The following is a 27166-nucleotide window of genomic DNA, read 5'->3' as shown; positions in this document are numbered from 1 at the left end:
ACAGCTACTTGCTCTTACATCGTTCCAGGCTCCAGATTGCCACACCACCAGGAACAGAAGCTCGTTTGCTCACCCCACACATGTGCCTGCTCGGAGGCACACCAGTGAGTCAGGTGGGGCACAGAACCTTGCAGAGGAGGGCACCAAGGCTCAGAGGAGATAAGGGGCTTCCCCAAGATCAACAATGAATTGGCAGCAGGGTGGGGCATGGTGGCTCATGCCTGTAATGCCAGCACTTTGGGAGGCCGACGCAGGTGGATCACCTGAGGTCAGGAGTTCGAGACCAGCTTGACCAACATGGTGAAACCTTGTCTCTACTAAATACAAAAAATTAGTGGGGCATGGTGGTACATGCCTGTAATCCTAGCTACTTGGGAGGCTGAGGCAGGAGAATTGCTTGAACCCAGGAGACAAAGGTTGCAGTGAGCCAAGATTGCGCCATTGCACTCCAGCCTGGGCAACAAGAGCAAAACTCTTGACTCAAAAAAAAAAACAAAAGAAACACTGGACAGCAATGATGACAATAGTAGCTGGTGGCACATTGAGCACCTACTTGGTGCTGGGCACTGTCCTAGGTACATACATGAGCTTAAAGGAGGAGGGAGTAATCCCAGCACTTTGGGAGGCAAAGGTGGGAGGATCACCTGAGGCCGGGGCAACATAGTGAGACCTTCTTCTCTGCAAAAAATAAAAATATTAGCCGAGTGTGGTGGCAGGTGCCTGTAACCCCAGCTACTCAGGAGGCTGAGGAAGGAGGATCACTTGAGCTCAGGAGGCCGAGGCTGCATTGAGTTGTGATCATGCCACTGCACTCCAGCCCGGGTGACAGAGCAAGACCTTGTCTCCAGAAAAAAAAAAAAAAAAAAAGGAAGAGCAAGACTGACAAGGTAGAGCTGCCCAATCCGGCATCTCCTGGCTAGGGAAGGCCCAGCTCCGCAGGGTCCGGAGCACTCCCCGTCGCCTGAGTGTGGGGTGGGGTGGGGGCAGGGAGCCTCTCTGGTGGCACCTGCAGCTTCCAGATGCTCCAGCTGTCAGTGGCGACACTGTTGACGGTCTCACTCATGAGGGCGATGAGCATGTTGAGCAGCAGGATGTAGGTGAGCAGCACATAGGCCAGCAGCAGCAGCAGCACCATGCCGCGGAAGTGCAGCTGCTCCTGGAAGGCCAGCTCGCCCATGCCAATGGTGAATTTGAAGAGCTCCAAGGAGGCTTCCAGGATACCCCTGTACTGGGCCCCGTTGCCCTCATCCTCCTGTCCCTCCACGGGCTGCACCGACTCTGTGGCATTGGGGCCTGTAGGAGCTTCGGGGCGCCAAGCCTCCTGGCTCAGGCTCACCAGGGCTATGGGATGAAGGGAGAGGGGTCCTTAGCCCAGGAGACTGGCGGGCAGCCTTGGGAGTATACAGGGTGGACAGGGAACGTGGGGAAGGGGGAGGGGGCTGGAGGGAGCCTTTACCTACAGCGAAGCCGAAAAGGAAGACTAAGTAGATCAGAAGGAAGCGCAGCAGGTCCCGCAGGATGACCTGGAACACATGTGCCCAGGGGCCAGGGTGGGTAGCTGGGCCACCAGTCACGACCCCAGAACCCTGCCTCACCCACAGCAGCATGGTTCCCGTGTACACTGCAGATACGCACACACACATATGCATATGTGGGCCTGTGGAGCCACACCAAGCAGAGGAGTCTTTTAAAAATATATCTCAGATCTGGCTGGGTGCAGTGGCTCATGCCTATAATCCTAGCACTTTGGGAGGCTGAGGCGGGCAGATTACCTGAGGTTGGGAGTTCAAGACCAGCCTGGCCAACATGGTGAAACCGTGTTTCTACTAAAAATACAAAAAATTAGCCGGGTGCAGTGGTGCGCCTGTGCCTGTAATCCCAGCTACTCAGGAGGCTGAGGCAGGAGAATCACTTGAACCCAGGAGGCAGAGGTTGTGGTGAGCCGAGATCACACCACTGCACTCCAGCCTGGGCTACAGAGTGAGACTTCGTCTCAAAAAAAAAAAAAAAGAAAAAAAAAATATATATATACACACACACACACATATGTCTCAGATCACATTGTTTTCCTGCTTAAAACTTTCCAGTAGCCGGGCATGGTGGCACAAGCCTACAGTGCCAGCTACTCAGGAGGCTGAGACAGGAGGGTTGCTTGAGCCCAGAATGTCAAGGCGGCAATGAGCTATGATCGTGTCACTGCACTCCAGCCTGGGTGACTGAATGAGTCCCATCTCAAAAAAAAAAAAAAAACTTTCCAGGGTCACAAAATTAAATATAGAACTACTGTATGACCCAGCAGTTCCACTTCTGGGTATGTATATGCCCCAAAGAATTAAAAGCAGGGACTCTAACAGATACTTTTACACCCCTGTTCATAGCAGCATTATTCACAATGGTCAAAAGGTGGAAGCAACAGGTGACTGGATTGACAGATGAATGGACGCACAAAATGTGGTGTATCTACACAATGGGATATTATTCAGCCTTAAAAGGGAAGGAATTGGCTGGGTGCGGTGGCTCAGCCTGTCATCCCAGAACTTTGGGAAGCCAAGGTGGGTGGATCGCCTGAGGTCAGGAGTTCAAGACCATCCTGGCCAACGTGGCAAAACTCCGTCTCTACTAAAAATACAAAAAATTTGCCAGATGTAGTGACACATGCCTGTAGTCCCAGTTACTTGGGAGGCTGAGGCAGGAGAATCGCTTGAACCTGGGTGGCGGAGGTTGCAGTGAGCCAAGATTGCACCACTGCACTCCAGCCTGGGCAACAGAGCAAGACTCCATCTCAAAAAAAAAAAAAGGCTGATCCTTGAGGACATTATACTGAGTAAAATAAGCCAGACATTAAAGGACAAATACTGTATGATTCCACTTATACGATGTAGCTATGGTCATCAAATTCGTAGAAACAGAAATTAGAATGGTGGCTTCCAGGGACTGAGGGAAGGAGAGAATGGGGAGTTGTTTAATGGGTGTTGCGTTTCAGTTTGGGATGACAAGAAAGTTCTGGAGTTGGATGGTGGTGATGGTTATACAACAGTGTGAATGTACTTAATGACACTTAGCTGTATACTTTAAAAAAAAAAAAAAAAAAGGTTAAAATGGGCCAGGCGCAGTGGCTCACGCCTGTAATCCCAGCACTTTGGGAGGCCAAGGCAGGCGGATCACCTGGGGTCAGGAGTTCGAGACCAGCCTGGCCAACGTGGTGAAAACCTGTCTCTACTAAAAATACAAAAATTAGCCGGGCATGGTGGTGGGTGCCTGCAACCCCAGCTATACGGGAGGCTGAGGCAGGAGAATCGCTTGAACCCAGGAGTAGGGGTTTGCAGTGAGCCGAGATGGTGCCATCGCACTCTAGCCTAGGTAACAAGAGTGAGACTCTGTCTCAAAAAAAAAAAAAAATTCTATGTTAGGTGTATTTTACTACAATTTAAAAAAAAAAAAAGCCTCTGGGGACCTCTAAATCCCTCCCTGTGGAAGGGGCCCCTGGCCTTTCCCTTCCTCCCAACCTCCTTACCTCCACCCTCCTGCCATCTCCCCAACCACCTAGCCTCCTCACCCTGTCCCAAGCACCCCAAGCTGCTTCTGGCTCACGGCAGCCACTGCTGTGCCCTCTGCTGAGAATATCTCCTCTTCACCTGCTGTGGCTGAATCATTCTTTCAGGTCTCAACTTAAACATCCCCTCTTTAGAGAGGCTTCCCAGACCATCCCATCTAAAGGGTACTTGGTCCCAGCCATTCTCCATCACATTGTCCTGTGCTTTTTTTTCCTTCATAGAATTTAGCAGTGTGGAATGTTCTCAGTTGTTTTCTTAAGGTTTTCATTTCCTCCCACCAGAACATCAGCTTCAGGGGAGCAAGGACTTGTTCTGTTCTCTGCTATATTCCCAACACCTAGAACAGGGCCCGGCCCACAGTAGGCACCCCCTAAACATGCGCTGAATACATAAATGAACGCAGTTACATGCCCGCGCCCACACATCCCAGGACACAGACATGCAGATGAGCTTATGCACATATTCTTTGCTCCTTGCTTGTGGAAGGATGCACATGCTCCCGTGTAGACACCTGCAGACACACACATGTGCGTTTGTTTGCGTGTGCATGCAGAGCCCTGAGAGAGGTATGTGCATGCCTGTACTTAAGCTTCCATCCAGCAAGTATCTGAGTGCTGGCGCACAGGCAGATGTACACATGCCCTCCTCTGCCTAGGATAGCTGTGGAGGAAGGCTCTTCTTGCCTGATGAGGCCAAAAGAGTCCCGGTGGGCCACCCCCTTCTCTCACCTTCTGGATCATGACACTGTAGATGCCTGTGTGCTGGAAGCCACGTGTATAGTAAAGCAGGTTCAGCCAGCCCAGCACCAGCGCAGACACAAGCAGGGGCAGGTACCACTCGATGGCCAGGAAACACAGCACCTGGGATACCACTGTGAGCAGGGCCTGGAACAGGCTGTGTGGGAGCAGGATCCAGGTGGGCTTGCTGGCCACTTGGCTCCCTGAGCCCCCACTGGCCTATGCTGACCAAGGTCCTGACCTCCATCTTAGGCAAGACATTTAACATCTGTGGGCCTCAGTTCCCTCCCACTGTAAAATGGGCATAATAATAATGGTGCCTGACTCATAGAGTGTTTTCAAGGACTAAGTGAAACAGGTGTGTGCCGAGGCCTAGTAAATGTCACTATCACCATCTACAGTGATGGGAGCACAAGGGGCCCCAGGCTGGACGGCAGCCCAGACTCCTGGGACTGGCCTGTACACAGGTCCCGACTTCCTGGGCCCTGTGTCCTCGCTTCTAAAGTTGTGCCTTCTGCCACAACTGCCCCTTCCAGACCTCAGAGACAGTTGAGGGAAAGAGGAGTGAGAACCCACGTACAAGAGGATTTCAAAGTAGCTGTCTATGAACGAGATCCAGATGAACACGTGGCGCCGCCAGAAGTACCACAGCTGCGGAGGAAGGGAGGACAGAGGGCTGTGAAACCTGCTCTCCCGCATGCCCCCTGCTGGCCTGGCTGAGCGGGAGCCTGCCACCCGGGCTAGGGCTAAGTCAGCAGCTTTGGTTTTGGGGGACTCATGAATACTTCTGATAGCTGAGATAGCTTGGGACTTTCTTTCCAGAAAGAGCAGCCACCTAGGCAAGGCCGGGGGGTGCAGATGAAGAGCCTGTGCACTGCATGCAGGAAGGGGAAGAGCGCCTTTCCCTTCCCTTCTCCCTGGCCTCACAAGGAGCACCCATATGCCAGCCAACCTGGGTTTGGTGCCCAAGTTCTGCCCACTCTGCGGAGGTCCCAATGTCTTGGTGCCCAGCCTGTGTCCTGCAGGCTTACAGCATTTCCCACTGAAGAGGCCCTACTGGGGGAAATAGCCTGAACCCCACCTACCTCTGGTCTCTGTGCTCCCCAAGAGGGGAACTTCCCAGCCTAGGGGCCTGGCTAGGGGCAGGGGCTTCCAGCTCCATTCCTGGGGGAGCAGAGCCTGTACTGCCAAGGAATCAGAGACGCTATCTGCTACTCCAAGGAACCCCAAAAGCACAGCAAAGGGGTTCCCGGGAACTCAGAAGGCAAGGCCAGAACCTCTGGCCCTCAGCTTCAGTGAGGCTGGTTGCTCTGGGTGGGACTGGGTATTGTCAGTGAGGGGATGCAGCTAACTTTCTCTAAGCCCCCTGAAGCAGAATTCTAGGTTTGCTTCTTGGTAGGAGAAGGGGAGGGGCACTCACCTGGCCCACGAGGAGGTAGATCCCCCCTAGCAGGATAAGGATGTGGCCCGTCAGCAGCATGGAGTTTCCAACCTCCGCTTTCAGGTGAGGGGCGGCCTGCTGAAGACACAGATGAGACCTAGGGCCTTGGGTCCTCTCTCAAACAGCTCACCCTTGAGAGCTGAAGCTGAGGGCCTACTCTGAACCTGAGCTGTGGAGAGGCTCCTCAGAACGGCAGGGGAACATGGGCTCTAGGGAAGGACCCCTGGATCCTAAGAGGCACATTGGGTAGCATTTCAGTGTAGGGTCTGAAGCCAGACTGCCTGGATTCAGATTCCCTCTCCACACCACTTCCAGCCTGCGTGACCCCGGACAAATTACTTAACCTCTCTGTGCCTCCCTTCCCTCTACTATAAACTGGGGGTGATTATAATTCACCATCTCAAGGGTTTTGGGGGACATTAATTAGTCAACACATGTCCATCACCTAGAATCCTTTTTCACATACAGTGAGCACTCAGCAAATCTTCACTGTATCACCGTTAGTACTGCAGTGCTGGCTCCGATAAGCTTGGGCATGTCACTCCAGCAGCCCATGCCTCAGCACTATTACTGCCCCATCTTCCCCCGGGGTTGTTTCAAGCAGGCCTCCCCCAAGATGTGCCCCCCCAAACCTCCTGCCCTTGCCTTCTTCAGGGTAGGTTGATGGTAGGCAACAGCGGTGAAGATGAACATGTAGATCAGATTACACAGGAAGTTTAAGAAGAACTTGGGGATTAGCAGATCCCATTTCGCCTGCAGCAGTTTGTTCAGGGGCTCCAAAATGACCATTCGGTGTCGGTGCTGGGGTGGGGAGGGCAGAGCCATGGGTACACTCAACAAGTGCAAATAGGCTGCCCACTCCATGTCAGGATCAAAGCAAGGGCCCAGGAAATGAGGAGAGAGGACAGGGAGCAGGCTTCCACACCCCAGCAGCCCCAAAGGACCTCATGCCAACCCTCCCAGCTACAGTGTGACTAAGGGGCTTGCCCTCCAAATGAGATGCTGGTTAACAGAGAGGACCTGGATGGTTGCCACGAGGCCCTTGGCATGATCCCCGTCTTGGATGGGACTAGAGTATGGATTGAGTATGGGTCTGGTGGCCATGGTCAGGGTCGTGCCTGCTGGGACCTGCAGCCACACCCCCACTGGCACAGGAATGGGGCAGATGTGGTCCAGCAGGCAGCCCCAATTTGTGGACGTTGCTGGGAACTCTGCTGGGTCCTGTGCGTGCACCCGTGCTCCTGTGGGCTCACCGGGCTCTTGCAATGAAAGGCGATGATCTCCAGCACCGAGTTCTCCTCACAGCTGTCCACAGAAGCCAGGTCATACAGCGACACCCGGACAGGCCCATAGCACCACTCGGTGAACTTTCGGGAAAGGTGGCTCAGTCCTGAAAACTCCCGCTGCAGGATGTGCCTGAAAATCTGCAGTGTGGCCATATGAGCTTGCATTCACGGTCCCTTCCTGGCACTGATCCTGGGCCAAAGCTGGGAAACACCCAGGACTCTGCAGCTGCCCACGGTCTGCAGAGCTGCAGCTGACACGTGCACGTACCCACGTACACGCAGGTCCTTGTTTGTCTAAACTCTTAAACACACACACGCACCCAGCCACATCTGCCCCAGCCTGCCAGCCAGCCTGGCTCTTCCTTCCCCTCCCCTGCCCTGTGGCCTTCCTTGAACTCCTCAAATGGCAGAGAAATCCCTAGCCCTGGGGTCCTTGAGGCCCCTGAGATCAGAGTCTACTAGCTGTATCTGTGTGTGTACTTTCGCGGTCGGAATCTAGAATTTTCAACAGACTAGAAAGTGGTCCCTAATCCAAACAGGTTAGGAAGCAGTCTGGTTTCACGCGTGAGGAATGGGAAAGGAGGGACAGATCAGGGCACTGCTTTCATAGGCCACACAGCAGTGCCTCTAGACAAGAAAGTGAGGTTCACACACCCCAGGGAGCACTCCAAGAAACTTGGGAGGGCAGCGAAAAAGGGTTAAAACTTCTATTTATGTTTATCATTTCCTTAATCTTTCAAAAATCTCCACTGTAAGCCCATGAGGCCAGCCCTGGTGAGCTATTGGCAAAAGCTATTTGGAACAGGCCACTGGTAAGCTCTCTGGAACAAAGTGGGGGCTGCCTCATGTTTACTCTTCCTACCAGAATAACTTCCAGCTAGTCAAAGCCGTAGGCATTAAAAATGCAGCTGCAGGCTGGGCGTTTTGGCTCATGCCTGTAATCTCAGCACTTTGGGAGGCTGAGGCAGGTGGATTACCTGAGGTCAGGAGTTTGAGACCAGCCTGACCAACGTGGAGAAACCCCGTCTCTACTAAAAATACAAAATTAGGCAGGCGTGGTGGCACATGCCTGTAATCCCAGCTACTTGGGAGGCTGAGGCAGGAGAATCGCTTGAACTCGGGAGGCGGAGTTTGCAGTGAGCCGAGATCGCGCCATTGTACTCCAGCCTGGGCAACAAGAGCAAAACTCCGTCTCAAAAAAAAAAAAAATGCAGCTGCAAAAGTTTGGAAGAAAATATGGGTATGAAGATTATATATATACTATATATAATTATAATATATAATATAATGTATAATAGTTATATATTATGTACATATAATATATATTATATATATAATCTTGTAGCAGGAATTAGACAATAGCAAAACCAAAGAATCTTAAAGGAAAAGATAGTCACACTTGCAGATTATAAAAATTTTTAAATCCTGTATAGCAAAAAAAACATAAAATTCAAAAAACAAATGATGAACTAGGAGAAATTTTACAAGTGCTATAGTAGACAAAATACTAAATTCATTATAAAGTTATCAATAAATATGCAGAAACAGAATAGCAAAATAGGCAAAAGATCCAAAAGGCTATCTCTTAATAAAGAAACCCAAACGACTTTTAAAAATTCCCAATGTTTGGCCAGGTGCCATGGCTCACACCTGTAATCCCAGTACTTTGGGAGGCCGAGGTGGGCAGATCACCTGAGGTCAGGAGTTCAAGACCAGCCTGGCCAACATGGTGAAACCCCGTCTCTACTAAAATACAGAAAATTAGCTGGGTGCAGTGGCGCGTGCCTGTAATCCCAGCACTTTGGGAGGCTGAAGTGGGTGGATCACGAGGTCAGGAGTTCAAGACCAGCCTGACCAACATGGTGAAACCCCTCTTTACTGAAAATACAAAAAAAATTAGCCAGGCATGGTGGCGGGTGCCTGTAATCCCAGCTACTCAGGGAGCTGAGGCAGGAGAATTGCTTGAACCTGGGAGGTGGAGGTTGCAGTGAGCCGAGATTGTGTCACTGCACTCCAGCCTGGGTGACAGAGCGAGAGTCCGTCTCAAAAAAAAAAAACAAAATTAGCTGGGTGTGGTGGCACATGCCTGTAATCCCAGCTACTTGGGAGGCTGAGGCAGGAGAATCGCTTGAACCTGGGAAGCGGAGGTTGCGGTGAGCCGAGGTTGCACCATTGCACTCCAGCCTGGGCAACAAGAGCGAAACACCATCAAAAAAAAAAAAAAAACCTCAATGTTTTATAATGTAATATATTCAATAGTTCATATACAATTTATAAATAAACATACATATATTAGAGGTACATACTGAAAATTTTCTTACTAACAGGAATGTTCCATTGAAAAGCAGAGAAGCCACTGCTCTTCACCACCCCCTGGGTTCTTTCTGCAGAAATTTTGGGGTGAGACCTACTGCTTCCTGGAGAGGGGAAGTGGGAAGGGGACAGCCGCTCACCTCAATCTTGCCCTCCTTGGCGGCCAGCTTCAGAGGTGTGAGATCCTGCAGGTTGCGGATGTCCTCAAGCTGCACGGTAGGGCAGAGGCGGGCCCCAGCTTGGAGGAGCCCATCATACATGCTGGTCACCAGTGCAATGTTCTCAGCTGAGTTGTCCGAGATCATCACTAGGGCATGCAGGACTGTGTTGCCCTGGGAGTCAGTGGCCTGCAGGCTGGCGGGCTGGTGTGGGTTCTCCAGGAGGTAGCTTACCACATCCCACTGCTTGGTGCAAGCGGCCAAAGAGAGGGGTAGCTCACCTGCAGGCCAAGAGAGCAGCTTGGGCCCCAGGCCTCCTGCTTTCCATCTGCCTACTCCTCATGCTCCTTGGACAAAAGGCCAGCCCTCCTTGAAACAGGTCAGGCTTCTTTACCACTGAAGGGAGCAGAACAGGGGCCAGCCAACCTGCTGCCTTTTGCTGTCTCCTTTACCAGAGCCCAGGCATGCTGCCTCTTTATTCAGGCTCTGCCTGGTCAAGTCACATGCCAGTACTAGCAGCCCCTACTCCTTTCCCTGGGTCTGGGTCTGGGTGCATGCCCATATTCTGGCCAGACGAGGATGAAACATCTCTTATGACAAATTAGTGCTGGATGTGGTGGCACACATTTGTAGCCCCAGCTCGAGAAGCTGAGGCAGGAGGATTGTTAGAGCCCAGGAGTTTGAGGCTGGCCTGGACAAAAGATAAACTGCTTTTACAGGTGCCTAGTGGTTAGAAGCAGGGCGTCAGGGTCAGAAAAACCTAGATTTAACTGCCAGCTCTGTCATACACTAACCGTGTGACCTCGAACAAGGCCTTACCCTCTCTTTGCCTCAATTTATCCAAGAAAGGCTCACTCACCGAAATAAAAGCAAGTCCCTTGGCCCTTCTGGAAGAAGCGGCCGCAGGCCCGGGCATGCACGTTGGCCCCATTCTCCACCAGGAGCTTCACACACTGCAGACTCCTCTTCTCAATGGCAATGTGCAGAGCGCTGTGGCCTCGGTAATAGTCATCTGTACACTGGGCATTTACCAGGGGCTGAGGATTGCCAGAGTCCCGGTCGATCTGCAGCAGTGGCAGAATGCAGGCGTTGACCCCATCCTTAAGATTCAGCACAGCCTTCATCAGGCACGTCTTACCTGTGGAGCCCTCTGTGGGAAGAAGGGAGGGGAAGGGCACAGTGGTGCTGAGACCTGGAGCAGCTGGGCTGCCCGATAGCTCTTATAGCAAGCCCAGCTCAAAGTACCCCTTGGGAGGATTAAAAGAGTTGCTACACACAACTGGTGGGAGCACAACCGTGTTATAGGGTATTAAGGCTCCAAGTAACAGATAAGAAATACCAACAGGCATGACTACAATTTCTGCCCTAGAAACCAAATATCTTTTTTTTCTTTTTCTTTTTCTTTTTTTTTTTTTTTTTTTTTTTGAGACAGAATCTTGCTCTGTCACCCAGGCTGGAGTGCAGTGGCGGGATCTTGGCTCACTGCAAGCTCCGCCTCCCGGGTTCACGCCATTCTCCTGCCTCAGCCTCCCCAGCAGCTGGGACCACAGGCGCACACTGCCACACCCGGCTAATTTTTTTTGTTGTTTTGTTTTGTTTTTTGTTTTTAGCAGAGACGGGTTTTACTGTGTTAGCCAGGATGGTCTCGATCTCCTGACCTCGTGATCTACCCACCTCGGCCTCCCAAAGTGCTGGGATTACAGGCGTGAGCCACTGCGCCCGGCTTAGAAACTAAATTTCTAAGATATAAGTCATCATTCGTGAAATGCTGTCTACACGAGAACATTCAGAGCAGTATTTGTACATGACTCCACCACTTAATGTCTCTGTCTCCTCTGGCAAGTCACGTGGCCTCTCTTAATCTCAGTTTTCGTTACTGTAAAATGGGAATGTTCCAGGATTATTGTAAGGTTCAAAAGGAATAATATAAGGCCAGGCGCGGTGGCTCACGCCTGTAATCCCAACACTTCGGGAGGCTGAGGCGGGCAGATCACGAGGTCGAGTTCCAGACCAGCCTGACCAACATGGTGAAATCCCATCACTACCAAAAATACAAAAATTAGCCAGGCGCAGTGGTGGGCGCCTGTAATCCCAGCTACTCGGGAGGCTGAGGCAGGAGAATTGCTTGAACCCGGGAGGCAGAGGTTGCAGTAGCTGAGATCACGCCACTGCACTCCAGCCTGGGTGACAGAGCAAGACTCCGTCTCGAAAAAAAAAAAGGCCAGGCGCGGTGGCTCACGCCTGTAATCCCAGCATTTTGGGGAGGCCAAGGCGGGCGGATCACAAAGTCAGGAGATTGAGACCATCCTGGCTAAAACGGTGAAACCCTGTCTCTACTAAAAAAATACAAAAAATTAGCCAGGTTTGGTGGCTGGCGTCTGTAATCCCAGCTGCTCGGGAGGCTGAGACTGAGGCAGGAGAATGGCATGAGCCCAGGAGGCGGAGTTTTGCAGTGAGCTGAGATCGCGCCACTTTACTCCAGGTTGGGCAACAGAGCAAGACTCCATCTCCAAAAAAAAAAAAAAAAAGAGAATAATATAAACAAAGTGGATAGCATACAGAGGGCCTGGCACACAGCTGGTTGAAGCCAAAAACTACGAACAACCTAAATGGCCATCGATAAGTAAGGAATTGGTTAACTAAATGATGGTAAAGGACACAATGGAAAACTCACTCTGCAGTTGTCAAAGTGACTAAATTAGACATGTACTGAAATGGAAAGTGCTACAAGATGTATTAAGTGGAGGAAAAGCACATTACAAATTAGTATATATGTCAAGACCCCATTTACGTAAATATATACTGATGTATTAAGAAAGTCTGGATAGGCCCTGCGTGGTGGCTCACACCTGTCATCCCAGCACTTTGGGAGGCCAAGGTGGAAGGATTGCTAGAGCCCAGGAGTTTGAGGCCAGCCTGGGCAACATGGCAAAACCCCATCTCTCCAAAAATAAAAAAGAAGAAAGAAAGAAAGTCTGAACAGATGCATTCTCAAACCATTAATTGGGGCCCAAGATGAGAGACTGTGTTTACCCTTAGCTCTATATGTTTCCTTACTGTTTGAATCTTCTAGAGTACTCATGTTATTTTTCTGATCATCCCAAACAATACAGATATTTAGATTTTGGGCAAAGAGTGCTTTGAGATGGGTTAAGTATATGGTATGTGCATTATATATTGTATCTCAACAACACTGTTATTTAAAAAAATAAAAAAAGATTGCTTTGGGTTTCCATTCAGCCACTGCAATGGGCTAGGGGTGACAGAGGTAGCCAGGAGGCCTGAGGGGTGGGTGGACGTGGGAGGCACAGCCAAGACCGACAGGAGGCCATCCTTGAATAGCTCTGTCCACAGGGCCCCCCAGCCATCATTCCAGTGGGAGGGCTGCTGAGAACACTCACTCCTCAGCTTCTGACCAGGGATCAAGCCCACCCAGCCCACCTAACTATCAGCTCGCAGTATGCCTAGCCTTGGATCCACAGGGCAGGATCTACCTGTGTATTCTGAGTCGGTGAGGTACTTGCTGGTCTTGCTCAGGTACTCTGGAAGTCCAGCCAGATCCTCGGGGACACCCCGGGAGACCGCATTGAAGAGCCGATCCCGGTCAAATCGGTTTGGATCCGGCTGACTGTGGATGATGTGGTTTGTGACTCATGCTGGAGAAGAACCACAGGCCCCCCCAAAAGCCCTCCATCCCAGGGAGCCCTTTCAGGGAGTCCTGTACACACTGCACACCCCTTAGGCCTAGGAGCCCAGTGAGAGCCCTTCTGAGGGCCTCTATCCTCCTAGAACCATCCTAGGGGACCCCGGGAGGAGGAAAAGGGGCCTGTCCAGGCACTAAGCTGCTTCATCCCCATGACGCCAGTCATCACAGACACTTTTCAGCATCAGGTGCTTGTCATATGCCAGGTGCCTTGATGTACCATCTCTCAACAGCCTCGATATCCCACTGGGTCCCCTTCAGCACACACAACTTGTGGTGGCTCTTGAGCTTGGGCCTGGGTCTGGACAGGGCTGTGGGAGGTCCCCGCAGACTCACAGTGGCTGCATGCATCACTGCCCTCAAAGAAAGAATGTAGAAAAGCTCCCTTCTCCTCTCAGAAACCATCTATTAACTGCAGAATACTCTGTGCCTTTCATCTTCACTTCAGCCCTGCTGGTCGGAAACTACTCATTTCTCCATTAGATAAACAAGGAGGTCATGTAACTTGCCAAAGTCACACAGCGCCAAACTGGGAATCTCAGCAGGGCTGTTTAACTTTAGACCCTGACTCTGAATCCCCAGAGAGTTTCTAGGCTCGGCAGCAAGAAATTTCCCAGAAACAGAGCATTACCTGGGCCCAATGCTGGGCCCAATGTTGAAACATATCAGACACCACCGAGAAGGCACACCTAATGAGAAATCTCTCCCACAGACCCCAGAAGGGATCTGGTAGCTTGTCAGAATCTAGAATCTAGCAGCGTCTGGTGACTGGAAGTGGGAAGAGCATGAGTCATTTCCTCCTGGGCTGTGTTACTAATCACAGGGGCCAACTTGCCTCTGGGGCTTCTGGTACCACCACCAGCAGATATGCGAAGACAAAGAACAGGGGGTGCTATTTGATGATTTGTAGACCCTCAGATCCCAGCTTAACGTCTCTTGTGGAATGGTCAACCAAGTAAAGGTTGGTGACAAGGTGATTGTTGGGATCAGTCACTTTTTTTTTTTTTTTTGGAGACAGAGTCACACTGACACCCAGGCTGGAGTATGGTGGCACAATCTCTGCTCACTGCAACCTCTGCCTCCTTGACTCAGGTGGGGATTTCAAGGGTTGACTTTTTAAGCCAACGGCTATGACTGTAATTACAGCCAGCCCTCCTTCGTCAGCACCAGGAAGCCACACATGACCATGAGGTCTCTATCTGCTGCTGACAGGAGCCCTGTGGACAGTCCGGCTGGCAGAAGTGGCCATTTGGACAAAGAAGTTTCCGTCACCAGGGTGGCATCATGGTCCTGGGGTAGGGAAGCCCAGTGAGGGCACAGATTGAGGCACTGAAGGCATCAAGGGCCCGTCCTGCCTGTGTCAGGCAGGCTCCACAGCTCCCAGAATCTCCTCACGCATCCTCCCCTACCCTGGTGCTGAATCTGACCACTATCCTCCAGCACAAACAGGAAGCGGCTCTAGCCTGGGAGGCCAAAGCTGGTGGCTGTACCTCAAGCACGAGAAGGGAAGAAGGGGCTTCTGTGGCAGAGTCTAGCCTGGCCCATGAGGATTCTCCAGCCTCACTGGGCAGGCCCCCACCCCGGGCAGGGAGGTAGGGGGTGCCAGATGCAGCAGGACTGGAAGTGGGACTCTCAGGAATGTGGGGCTCACACAGTCTGAATTGGTGGAAAGACGACAGGAAAATCAAAGTGCAGATGACTCCAAGCAGAAGCCTATCATCCTCAATCCCACAGTTCACATCCCCTGAGTGACAGGCTCAGCCTTGCAGAACTGAGGAGAGCCTGGGACATTTCCAGATGTCCTTGATTCTCACTGGATGGAGTGTGGATCCTGCTGCCTTCCCCAACAGGGACCACGACAGGGGTGGGAGTTGGCATGAACAGGGGGATTTGAGGGTCAGTTGAGGACTTAGAGCTCAAGAATGTATCTCACGAAGAACATGAGCTCAGAAGGCAGAAGGCCAAGAATGGGAAGCCTCTGGAGAGAGCAATGCCAGATGGCAGAGCAGAGGTCAGCCTGTCGGGCCCAGGAGCCACCAGAGCCAGACTGAGGATGCCACAGGCTGTGGGAAGCGGCACTGGTGCTGGGCTGGTCAATGAGTCTCACTCCAGGTGTTCTGCTGGAGCTGGGCAGGGGGCCCCCTTTGCCCTGCCCCTACTTGCTGTCTCACCTGGCACCTGCTCCCTTTCGGTAGTTGAGGTTGACTGTTATCTGAGGGGCGAATTTCCGGTCCTCGCCCTGGAACTGTGACTCCATGGGAGGCAGCCCGCTCCCAAAATCCAGCTTTCCTCTGTCCGCCTCAGAGCCATCTTCTTGGCCTCCATCTAATGTCTCCAACCTGAAAACTGGAGAGCTGGAGGGTGAGGTCATCCTAGGAGGAGGAGGCTGCTCGGTCCAGCCAGGACCTCTGTGCAGATGGCGATGTCAAGGGTCCTGTCTTCCTCCCAGCTGCGGGTCGGTGTTGGCCTGACTGGAGCCTGCAAAAGGAGGTATTAGGTTGGTGCAAAAGGCTGGGCGTGGTGGCTGGGTGTAATCCCAGCACTTTGGGAGGCTGAGGCGGGCTGGTCAGCTGTTTGAGACCAGTCTGACCAACATGGTGAAACCCTATCTCCACTAAAAAATATACAAAAATTAGCTGGGCATGGTAGCTTGTGCCTGTAATCCCAGCTACTCGGGAAGCTGAGGCAAGAGAATTGCTTAAACCCGGGAGCTAAGATGGCACCACTGCACTCCAGCCTGGGCAACAGAGCAAGATTCCGTCTTAAAAAAAAAAAAAAGTAATTGCGGTTTTTGCCATTACTTCTCATTACTTCTAATGGCAAAAAAGCCAAGTGCATGTAGGTCCACCCACTGTGTGGGAGCCCAGCCCCAATGCAGGCGAAGTGGGCCAGGAGGGATGAGCAGCAGGGATGAGGAGAGGGAGGGAGGCCTGTGGGGTGAGGAACAGGGAACCAATAGGGCCACCCTTTTGATGTTGTCCCCCAGGAAGAGCCATGACTGTCCCCGACTTTTCCTCTGGGACTTCCTGGTATCTGAGGGGTCACAACCCCCGTTACCATTTGCACTAACAGCACAACCCTTTCTTTACACAACATCTTGCCTGGCAGCCAATATTCCAACAGAAAACAGTGCGATGGCTGGGATGGGGCCAGTCACTCAATCCCTTGCCAAAGAAGGGGAGCTCTAAGGAGAAATAACTGGGAAAACCACTAGACTATCAAACCCTTCATTTTGCTGCCAAGACTACTAAGGCTTAGAAAGGGGGAGTGGCTTTCCCAAGGTCGCCAGTTGTTGGCAGAGCCGGATCTGACACCATGCGTCTACCATGACGTTCCTCTTCCGTTTTCAAAGCCTTTCAGGGTCTGTCTATATTTTCAGTCTGATTCAGCTCTGAAGGCATCGAATGCCACCTCTGTGTGCCTCAGGGCCTCTGGGGGCTTCACGAGGGGAGGGACGCCCCTAGCCTGTGGCCCAGGCTCTCTCCACCACCCTGCCTCAGGCCCTAGGCTGGCCTAGGAAGCTCAGCAAACAGCACAATCTCACCCTCACAGGAAAACTGAAACCACAGCCTCCATCACTTGGCAAGGGTGGGGCCTCAGTCAGGGTTGGGGAACCCTCATGGCCCCAGTGAGCAGGATCAGAAAGAAGAACGAGTCAAAGAGTGGTAAGGAGACAGAAGGGTGGAGAAGGGGGCAGCGGGGCAGAGAGCAGAGAGGAGCAGCGCCAGCAGAGGGAAGTGGAGAGGGTAGGCTGGGACCAGGCCCTGGGGACCCGGATGGGGTATTTTCCCATGGAAACATGGGAGGTGGGGAGCTGCCTGGCTGCCTCAGTTTGCAGATGTGACCCACCACCCTTTCTACACACACTGGGGCAGAAGGGCGGTCTTTCCGTTTCATACCATTTAGCCCATCTGTGTCCCCAACCAAACCCTGGCCCATTCCTCCAGCCCAAGACTCCCAAGCCCCAGCAGCAACAGTTGTCTGTCCAGCCCCTACCCCACCTCCTGGGACCCTCACCCACCCTGGCAGCAGAGGAAGGGGTGTGGAGGTCCAGGGAGAGGGTGCCGGAGCCCCACACAGACCCTGGCTCCAGGCTGTAGAAGCCAGGAGCCCACTAGGCCTTCCTTGCCCCATCATTCACTGTCAGGCTTGGGGGCCCGGCCCCCTCCAACGTCCCCAGCATTGCCCACCGACTTACCCGGCAGGCTGAGGCCAGGGCGTGGCGGCTGCTGGGATCCCGGAGCTTCTCAGTAGCAGGGGCTGCGGGAGGAAGTGAAGCCGGGAGGGGCTGCGGGCGCTGACAGCGGAGGAGCCGCGGAACCTCCCTCCCCAGCTCTGAGCACTAAGCTCCAGCAAGCAGGTTCTGGTCTCTCGGTCACCCTCAGCCCACCTGGCCAGCCGGCACGGTGGAGAGTGGGAGCTTAACTCTCCCCTGTCAGGACAGGCTAGCCACCAGAGACTGACCATCTGGACACACCCTGCTGCAAATCAGGCCCCGCCCCCACCCCTCCCCCTTCCAGCCACTAAGGTCTCAGGTGGGGGTGGGTGACAATCAGAGGCAGCCCTTGGATGCTGGGGACTTGCCTCCCATGGAAGCTGCCATGGATGGGGGATTCTTCCCCAAGTACACTGACAGCTATCCCCTCCCCTTCTCCACCACCACACGCCTTCCAGCAGCCGTGTGGCCCATAAATGGGCCTGAGTTGACCCATAGTAGGGGAGAAAGCTGATATGGACAGCCCCCAGGGAGAGGCTCAGCCCAGCAGATGCCCCTGGGAACACAGTCCCACCCACCCATCCACCCAGCAGTTGGGGGACTTTCCCACCTCCCAGGACCTTCCCCCAGCCTCCTGAGCCCAGGACTCTGATGGCTAAAGTTCCCGTAAAGGTGCTCCAAGCACCAGCCAGCAGGTGGAGACAAGGAGATGGGCACGCACTGCTAAAATCAGACCTCACCACCGACGGGGCCCTGGTCTGGACTCAGTCTTGGAGCTTGGGGACCCAACCACCACCGAAGTAGCCCTAGGAATCCCTCTCCCTCACTCCCAAAACCTGGCATCAGCTCTTCCTCCAAAATTTGTCTTTCTGCGTGGTCCAAGCCACTATCATTGCTCCCCTGGGCAACTGCAGCCACCTCCAAACTGGTCTCCCTGCTTCATTCTTGCCCCACACTCATAATCCATTTCTCCTTATAGTAACTGAAGTGATCTTTTAAAAATGGGAACCAGGGCCGGGCGCGGTGGCTCACACCTGTAATCCCAGCACTTTGGGAGGCCGAGGAGCATGGATCACTTGAGGTCAGGAGTTCAAGACCAGCTTGGCTAACACGGCAAAACCCCATCTCTACTAAAAATACAAATATTAGCTGGATGTGGTGGTGGGCACCTGTAATCTCAGCTACTTGGGAGGCTGAGGCAGGAGAATCGCTTGAACCTGGGAGGCGGAAGTTGCAGTGAGCCGAGATTGTGCCACTGCACACCAGCCTGGACAACAGAGCAAGACTCTGTGTCAAAAAAAAAAAAAAAAAGGAAACCAGGTCACCTAACGCCTTGACTTAATCACAAAAACCTCACCCATGGTACTTGGAATAAAATGCAAACTCCATACCATGAGCCCTCAAAGTCCAGATGCCCTTCTGCATCGCTGTCCGTCACTCATGGCAACCCCGTCATGCACATTACACTCTAGGCCTGCGCCATCCAATAAGATAGTCACTAGCCACAATGGCTGTTTAGATTTAAATCAATTATAATAGGCCTCACGATTGTAATCCCAGCACTTTGGGAAGCTGAGGTGGGTGGATCACCTGAGGTCAGGAGTTCCAGACCAGCCTGACCAACATAGTGAAACGCCATCACTACTAAAAATACAAAATTAGGCCAGGCGCGGTGGCTCATGCCTGTAATCCCAGCACTTTGGGAAGCCGAGGTAGGTGGATCACTTGAGGTGAGGAATTCGAGACCAGCCTGGCCAATATGGCAAAACCCCATTTCTCCTAAAAATAAAAAAAATTAGCCAGGCGTAGTGGCTCGTGCCTATAATCCCAGTTACTTGGGAGGCTGAGGCAGGAGAATCTCTTGAACCTGGGAGGCGGAGCTTGCAGTGAGCCAAGATTGTGCCATTGCACTCCAGCCTGGGCAACAAGAGGGAAACTCTGTCTCAAAAATAAATACATAATAAAATAACAGTAAACATTCAGTTCTACTGTTCCATTAGCCACATTTCAAATGCTCAATCGGCACACGTGGCTAGTGGCTACCATATCGGATAGCACACAGATGAGAAATTTTTCTTCTTTTTTTCTTTCTTTCTTTTTTTTTTTTTTTTTTGAGACGGAGTTTCATTCTTGTTGCCCAGGCTGGAGTGTAATGGCACGATCTCAGCTCACCGCAACCTCCGCCTCCTGGGTTCAAGTGATTCTCCTGCCTCAGCCTCCTGAGTAGCTGTGATTACAGGCATGCACCACCATGTCTGGCTAATTTTGTATTTTTAGTAGAGATGGGGTTTCTCTATGTTGGTCAGGCTGGTCTCAAACTCCTGACCTCAGGAGCTCTGCCCACCTCAGCCTCCCAAAGTGCTGGGATTACAGGCGTGAGCCACCATGCCAGCCTGAGAAATTTTTCATAAACATAGAGTTCTATTGGACAGCACTGCTCTAGACATTCTGAACACATTTCAGTCTCCCCAGTATGCCATGCCTCTTCTGTTCCACCTGCCAGGAACACACACACACACACACACACACACACACACACACACTGCTCTTGATCTGATCTAGCCAACTCCTGCTCATCCACCACCTCTCAATTTAAGCATCACTTCCTTTGGATAGTCTTTCCTAGATCCTGGACTGGGCTGGGGATCGCCACTATGTGCTCCCATGACACTCTGTACTTCCCCCACATCTCACTATCCATTACTGTAATATTTATTATATTGTCTGGCTTCACTTTTTTTTTTTTTTTTTTTGAGACGGAGTCTCATTCTGTTGCCCAGGCTGGAGCGCACTGGCATGATCTCGGCTCACTGCAAGCTCTGCCTCCCAGGTTCATGCCATTCTCCTGCCTCAGCCTCCCCAGTAGCTAGGATTACAGGCATGTGCCACGACACCCGGCTAATTTTTGTATTTTTAGTAGAGACGGGGTTTCACCATGTTGGCCAGGCTGGTCTCGAACTCCTGACCTCAAGTGATCCGGCCACCTTGGCCTCCCAAAGTGCTGAGATTACAGGCATGAGCCACCGTGCCCGCCTTCACCTTTGACAATAAAAAATACTTACGGAGCACTCACTATGCACCAGACACTGTGCTAAGTGCTCAACATGTAACTCCCAGAGCAACCTTATTTCACAGACAAGAAAACTGAGCATGGGTAAGGCCAAGGCCACAGGGCTGGGAGGTGAGAAAGCAAGGATTCAAGTCCAGGGCCACAGACTTACCACCATACTTTCCAAGGGGTGAGATCTCGCTTTGTTGCTGTATCCCCAGCAACCAGCACAGTGCCTGGCATCCAAGTGGTGCTCGAGAAGGCTTTGAATGACAGGATGGCTTATAATCATAGTGCAGAGGGCACTGCTGTGCTGTTGGGAAAAAAGTGAAAAGTGGACAACCTGAAGTCCTCCAGAGCCATCGCCACATCCGGTGAAAATGACAGTTGGGTAGACAGATAACCTTAATTGCAAATTCTGGTTACAAAAAGGTCTTGGATCATAGCCATCAGGGAAAGGCAAATCAAAAGCACAATGTGGTCCCACTTCACACTACTAACATAGCTATTATAAAAAGACATGTAACAACAAAGTGTTGGCAAGGGTGTGGAGAAATTGGACCTGTCCTACGCTCCTGGGAGATTGTAAGATGGTGCAACTACTTTGGAAAACAGTCCGGCTGCTCCTCAAAAGTTTAAACATAGAGAGCTGGGCGCGGTGGCTCACTCCTGTAATCCCAGCACGTTGGGAGGCCAAGGTGAGTGGATCATCTGAAGTCAGGCATTTGAGACCAGCCTGGCCAACATGGCGAAAACCCTCCTCTATCAAAAATGCAAAAATTAGGCCAGGCGCGGTGACTCAGGCCTGTAATCCCAGCACTTTGGGCGGCCCAGGCAGGCGCATCACCTGAGGTCAGGAGTTCGAGAGCAGCCTGGCCAACATGGCAATACCTTGTTTCTACTAAAAATGCAAAAATTAGCCAGGCATGGTGGCGGACGCCTGTAATCCCAGTTACTCCGGAGGCTGAGGAAGGAGACTCACTTGAACCCAGGAGGCGGAGGTTGCAGTGGGCTGAGATCGCCCCATTGTACTCCAGCCTGGGCAACAGAGCAAGACCCTGTCTCAAAAAAATAAAAAAAAATTAGTGGGGCATGGTGGCACATGCCTATAATCCCAGCTACTGGGGAGGCTGAGGCAGGAGAATTGCTTGAACCTGGATGGCAGAGGTTGCAGTGAGCTGAGATCCTGCCATTGCACTGCAGCCTGGGCAACAGAGCAAGACTGTCTCAAAAAAAAAAAAAAAAAAGGGCCGGGCACGGTGGCTCGCACCTGTAATCCCAACACTTTGGGAGGCCAAGACGGGCAGATCACAAGGTCAGGAGATCGAGACCATCCTGGCTAACATGGTGAAACCCTGTTTCTACTAAAAATACAAAAAAAAAATTAGCCAGGCGTGGTGGTGGGTGCCTGTAGTCCCAGCTACTTAGGAGGCTGAGGCAGGAGAATGGCGTGAACCTGGGAGGCGGAGCTTGCAGTGAGCCGAGATCGCGCCACTGCACTCCAGCCTGGGCAACAGAGCGAGACTCTGTCTCAAATAAAAAAAAATTAAACATAGTTACCATATGACCCAGCAATTCCACTCCTAGGTATGTACTCAAACAAATGGAAGCATATGTCCATACACACTTGTACATGAATGTTTACAGCAGCATTATTCATAATAACCAAATAGAAACACCCCAAATGATGATTAACTGATGATGAATGGATAAATAAAATGTGGCATATCCATTTAATGGAATATTATTTGGCCACAAAAAGGGAAATTAAGTACTGATATATACTACAGCATGGAAGAAACTTGAAAAATTAGGTTAAATGAAAGAAGTCAGTCACAAAAATCACACATTGCATGATTCCATTTATTTATTTTTATTTTTATTACATCCTTAGATAGGGGACACATCAAACTGATAAGAACAGATACTACACTTGATTTTAGCTGAAAAGTCAAGAAGTGATATGCATGATTCCATTTATATGAAACATCTAAAACAGGGAACTGTAGAGTGGTTGTCTAGGGCAAGGGGATGTTGTGGGGTGAGTGTAGAAAGGAGGACTGACTACTAAAAGGTATGAGACTTCTTTTTTTATTTTTTTGAGACAGGGTCTCATTCTATCGCCCAGGCTGGAGTGCCGTGGCACGTGATTACGGCTCACTGCAGCCTCGACTTCCCCAGGCTCAGGGAATCCTCCTGCCTTGACCTCCCAAGTAGCTACAGGCACATGCCACCACACCTGGGTATTTTTGTATTGTTTTGTTTTGTTTTGTATTTTTTCTAAAGGCAGGTTTTCACTATATTGCCCAGGCTGGTTTCAGACTTCTAGAGTCAAGCCATCTACCTCAGCCTCCCAAAGTGCTGGGATTACAGGCGTGAGCCAATGCGCCCAGCTCAGGTATGAAGCTTCTTTTGCGGGTGATAAAATGTTCTAAAGTTGATTGTGATGACAGCTGTGCAACTCTGTGAATTATACTAAAAGACCAATGAAATGAACACTTTATATTTGTGAATTGTATGTGAAATATATCTTTGTTTTAAAAAGTCCCCTGTGTAGGGAAGAATGCCTGTGTTTTTAGTGGGAAGTGAATCAAGCAGGGAAGCAAGACTTCCTCAATCTCAATACCACTGGATTCATATTTCAAGAAGCTTCACAAATTAGCCGGGCATGGCGGCGTGCATCTGTAGTCCCAGCTACTCTGGAGGCTGAGGTAAGAGAATTGCTTGAACCTGGGAGGCAGGGGTTGCAGTGAGCTGAGATTGCGCCACTGCAGTCCAGCCTGGGAGACAGTGCAAGACTCCGACTCCATTAAAAGAAACCAAAAAAACTTTGGGAGGCCGAGGCGGGCGGATCACGAGGTTAGGAGATCGAGACCATCCTGGCTAACACGGTGAAACACCGTCTCTACTAAAAATACAAAAAATCAGCCGGGCGTGGTCGCAGACGTCTGTATTCCCAGCTACTCGGGAGGCTGAGGCAGGAGAATGGCATGAACCCGGGAGGCGGAGCTTGCAGTGAGCCGAGATCGTGCCACTGCACTCCCGCCTGGGCAATAGGGCCAGACTCCGTCTCAAAAAAATAAATAAATAAATAAAAATAAATAAAAAAATAAAGCAGCCTCACTCAGTCCAGTGTCCGCCTAACAAAAATCTACCCCAAGCAGGCTTTATACCCTATCTTTCCTATTGTGCTTCATTTCATTTTGTAACTTTTTATAAACGTTTCTTTTATTTGAATTTGTTTTCAGATAGATTTTTAATAAGAGCAAAGAGAGGTCACAAAAATATGTAGCAGATGTGTCCTCTGGAGTAGGGAACTAGAGGTCAGGGATGGGAAGGCACATAAGGTGCATCGTTCGTACTATTTGAAATTTTTTTATTTTTTTATTTTTTATTTTTATTATTATTTTTTGAGACGGAGTTTTGCTCATCGCCCAGCTAGAGTGCAGTGGTGTGATCTCGGCTCACTGCAACCTCTGCCTCCCAGGTTCAAGCGATTCTCCTGCCTCAGCCTCCTGAGTAGCTGGGATTACAGGCGCCCGCCACCATGCTTGGCTGATTTTTTGTATTTTTAGTAGAGACAGGGTTTCGCCATGTTGGGCAGGCTGGTCTCGAACTCCTGACCTCAGGTGATCCACCCACCTCGACCTCCCAAAGTGCTGGATTACAGGTGTGAGCCACCGCACCCGGTCTTTTTTTTTTTTTTTTTGAGATGGAGTTTCACTCTTGTTGCTCAGGCTGGAGTGCAATAGCAGGATCTCAGCTCACCGCAACCTCCGCCTCCCGGGTTCAAGTGATTCTCCTGCCTCAGCCTCCCGAGTAGCTGAGATTACAAGCATGTGCCACCATGCCCAGCTAATTTTGTATTTTTAGTAGAGACAGGGTTTCTCCATATTGGTCAGGCTGGTCTTGAACTCCCGACCTCAGGTGATCCGCCCACCTGGGCCTCCCAAAGTGCTGGGATTACAGGCGTGAGCCACCGCACCCCACCTGGTTGAAATTTTTGCCACTGGCTTTAAAAAATAAAATTGGCATCTCTTTTAGATGTAGAAAAAATCCAACTCACATGTGCAAGAGATGTCTAAAGCCTGTGCATAATATAAATCAAAAAAAGAGTTGGGAGAGAGGATTTCAGGGTCTGGAAGGTGGAAACTGCCCTGGCCTTAAAAGTAAAAAAAGATGGGACACTTGAGGGTGTTGAGGGTAGGGGCTGGAGCGGTGTAGACAAGCCAAGGCCTGGACCTGCAGCCTTTGCTTCTCTTTGTACTAATTCCTAAACTTGGCCCGAGGCCAGGGCTGGGGTTATGTCTAACTGGCCAGATGAACCTTCCCTGAGCAGATTGTGTCTGAATCTCACAGAAAAGGAATACGAATAAGGCAGTTTAGCAGGCAGCACAGGCTTCCTGGACCAAGGAAGACTAAGGCAGTGGAGAAAAAAAAATGCTAGCTGGTCCTCAAACAGGACCAGAGGGGACCAAAGGGGACCAGACACCTCCTGGAGGGCAAGGGGACCAGCTGGCTGGGCACAGCCTGCCCAGCCTGAGATAATTTCTCACGCAAAGCGTGGCCCCTTCCCACACCGCCCCAGGGAGCCCCAGAGGCCACAGCTCAGCCAGGCCCTGACGTTCCGTCGCTCCCAGGACCCAGAATAGCTACAGCCAGGTCGTGGCCAAATCTGGGAGCCCAGCCCCAAGCCCCTACCCCTCTGGGGAATTTTCCCAATTTCCGCAGGCACAGGATGCATTCCCAACCGCCTCTGCCTCCCCAACCCTCACGCTTCCACCTGCCTCCCACCACGCCTCCTCCTCCCCAACCACTGACCCCTCCAGCCTTCAACTCCTCCACCCCTTACCCCCCCAACCTGCCTCCCACCCCATATCCGCCTCCCCTACCCCTCACCCTCACCTGCCTCCCACCCCACCTCTGCCACCTCCACCCCTCACCCCACTACCCCTCACCCCCACCTCCCTCCCACCCTCACCTCTGCCACCTCCACCCCTCACCCCCTACCCCTCACCCCCACCTGCCTCCCACCCCACCTCTGCCTCCTCCACCCTCACCCCCACCTCCCTCCCACCCTCACCTCTGCCACCTCCACCTCTCACCCCACTACCCCTCACCCCCACCTCCCTCCCACCCTCACCTCTGCCACCTCCACCCCTCACCCCCTACCCCTCACCCCCACCTGCCTCCCACCCCACCTCTGCCTCCTCCACTCCTCACCCCTACCCCTCATCCCCACCTCCCTCCCACCCTCACCTCTGCCTCCTCCACCCCTCATCCCCTGACCCCTCACCCTCATCTGCCTCACCCCTCCTCCGCCTCCTCCACCCCTCACCCCTTACCCCTCACCCCCACCTCCCTCCCACCCTCACCTCTGCCTCCTCCACCCCTCACCCCTCACCCCCACCTCCCTCCCACCCTCACCTCTGCCTCCTCCACCCCTCACCCCCACCTCCCTCCCACCCTCGCCTCTGCCTCCCCTACCCCTCACCTCGCTACTTTCCTCTCACCCCACCTCAGCCACGCCTCCCACCCTCGCCTCTCCACGCCCTTCCATCCCACTTCAGCCTCGCCTCCCACCCCTCACACCCCGACCCGCCTCAGCAGCGCCCCCTACCCCGTCCCTCGGGTAGTAGGCTCCACCGCGGTTCTGCTGAGACTCCCACCGCGACCCCAGTACCTCTCGCTACCGAGCTTCAGGCGCATCCCCCCCCGACTAACTACCCAGAATCCTGGGCCCCCTCCCACTGCGCCTCGGCCGCGTCCCCAGCGCACGTTCCCTGCTCTTTCCCCTCACGCCTCCCCACTAATCCCGCGAGTCCCCCGCCCTCTTGTCTGACGTAGGCATCGGTCCCCCTCCCGGACACGCCCTCCTGGGACAGGCCTGGGACCCGCCTCCGCAGTCGCTTCGGCCGATCCCGGGTCGGGGGCGGGAATGGAAGGACCTTACTTTGGATTCCAGCTTCGCGTTCCTCATGCGCCACTCCCTTCCCCAAGTCACAGAGCTGGACTGTAAGGGTGTAAGAGCCTGTGGGCTCCACTCCCCTGCCCTCCAAAGGAACCGGAGGATGCAGGCGGACGGCGGGACCACAGCATCTCCCTCCGGCTTGGAGGGCGGAGGCCGACCCGGGAGCGCGCTCTGGAGCGGTGAGCCAGGCGCCTTGGGACGCTTTTTTTCGAGGCATGGTGTTGCTCTGTTGCCCAGGCTGGAGTGCAGCGGCCCCATCACGGCTCACTGCAGCCTCGATCTCCCGGGCTCAAGCGATCCTCCTGCCTCAGCCTCCGGTTAGCTGGGACAACAGGCGCGCACCACCACGTCTGGCTAATTTTTTATTTATTTATTTATTTGTTTGTTTGTTTATTTATTTATTTATTTATTTTGAGGTGGAGTCTCGCTCTGCCCAGGCTGGAGTGCAGTGGCATGATCTCGGCTCACTGAAACCTCCACCTCCCGGGTTCAAGAGATTCTCCTGCCTCAGCCTTCCGAGTAGCTGGGATTACAGGTGCCCACCACCACACCTGGCTAGTTTTTGAATTTTTAGTAGAGACCGGATTCTACCATGTTGGCCAGGCTAGTCTCGAACTCCTGACCTCAGTGATCCGCTCGCTTCAGCCTCTCAAAATGTTGAGATTACAGGCGTGAGCCACCGCCGCAGGCCAACACTTTTTCTTTTTCTTTCTTTCTTTCGTAAGCCATGGCGGCCAA

General features: G+C 52.3%; 1 protein-coding gene and 1 pseudogene across 4 annotated transcripts in view; both read right to left on the bottom strand.

The window, feature by feature from the left end:
* TRPV2 (transient receptor potential cation channel subfamily V member 2) overlaps nucleotides 1-26167 on the bottom strand; it is a 30748-nt gene extending 4581 nt beyond the window's left edge. Inside the window, exons 1-14 of one of the 4 annotated variants that reach the window (XM_054536281.2) lie at nucleotides 26078-26167; nucleotides 20630-20770; nucleotides 17391-17452; nucleotides 15364-15670; nucleotides 12984-13117; nucleotides 10349-10639; nucleotides 9472-9770; nucleotides 6986-7156; nucleotides 6378-6533; nucleotides 5712-5810; nucleotides 4872-4942; nucleotides 4283-4448; nucleotides 1457-1523; nucleotides 1007-1341 (exon numbers count right to left, since the gene is read on the bottom strand). In XM_054536281.2, the coding sequence (XP_054392256.2) occupies nucleotides 1007-1341; nucleotides 1457-1523; nucleotides 4283-4448; nucleotides 4872-4942; nucleotides 5712-5810; nucleotides 6378-6533; nucleotides 6986-7156; nucleotides 9472-9770; nucleotides 10349-10639; nucleotides 12984-13117; nucleotides 15364-15563 (1989 nt within the window). In that variant the 5' untranslated portion in view covers nucleotides 15564-15670; nucleotides 17391-17452; nucleotides 20630-20770; nucleotides 26078-26167. Of the gene's footprint in view, nucleotides 1-1006; nucleotides 1342-1456; nucleotides 1524-4282; nucleotides 4449-4871; nucleotides 4943-5711; nucleotides 5811-6377; nucleotides 6534-6985; nucleotides 7157-9471; nucleotides 9771-10348; nucleotides 10640-12983; nucleotides 13118-15363; nucleotides 15671-17390; nucleotides 17660-20629; nucleotides 20771-26077 lie in introns of those variants that run through there. The other 3 variants (XM_024235397.3, XM_009251332.4, XM_009251333.4) reach the window with 3 other exon arrangements.
* Nucleotides 22310-22420, bottom strand: LOC112129842 (U2 spliceosomal RNA; annotated as a pseudogene).
* Nucleotides 26168-27166: the final 999 nt, after the last annotated feature.

The sequence above is a fragment of the Pongo abelii genome, chromosome 19 (assembly GCF_028885655.2).
Source record: "Pongo abelii isolate AG06213 chromosome 19, NHGRI_mPonAbe1-v2.0_pri, whole genome shotgun sequence".
In the NCBI taxonomy this organism is placed as follows: domain Eukaryota; kingdom Metazoa; phylum Chordata; class Mammalia; order Primates; family Hominidae; genus Pongo; species Pongo abelii.
The sequence above is the reverse complement of the archived record's forward strand: the minus strand, read 5'-3'. Positions and strand labels throughout refer to the sequence as shown.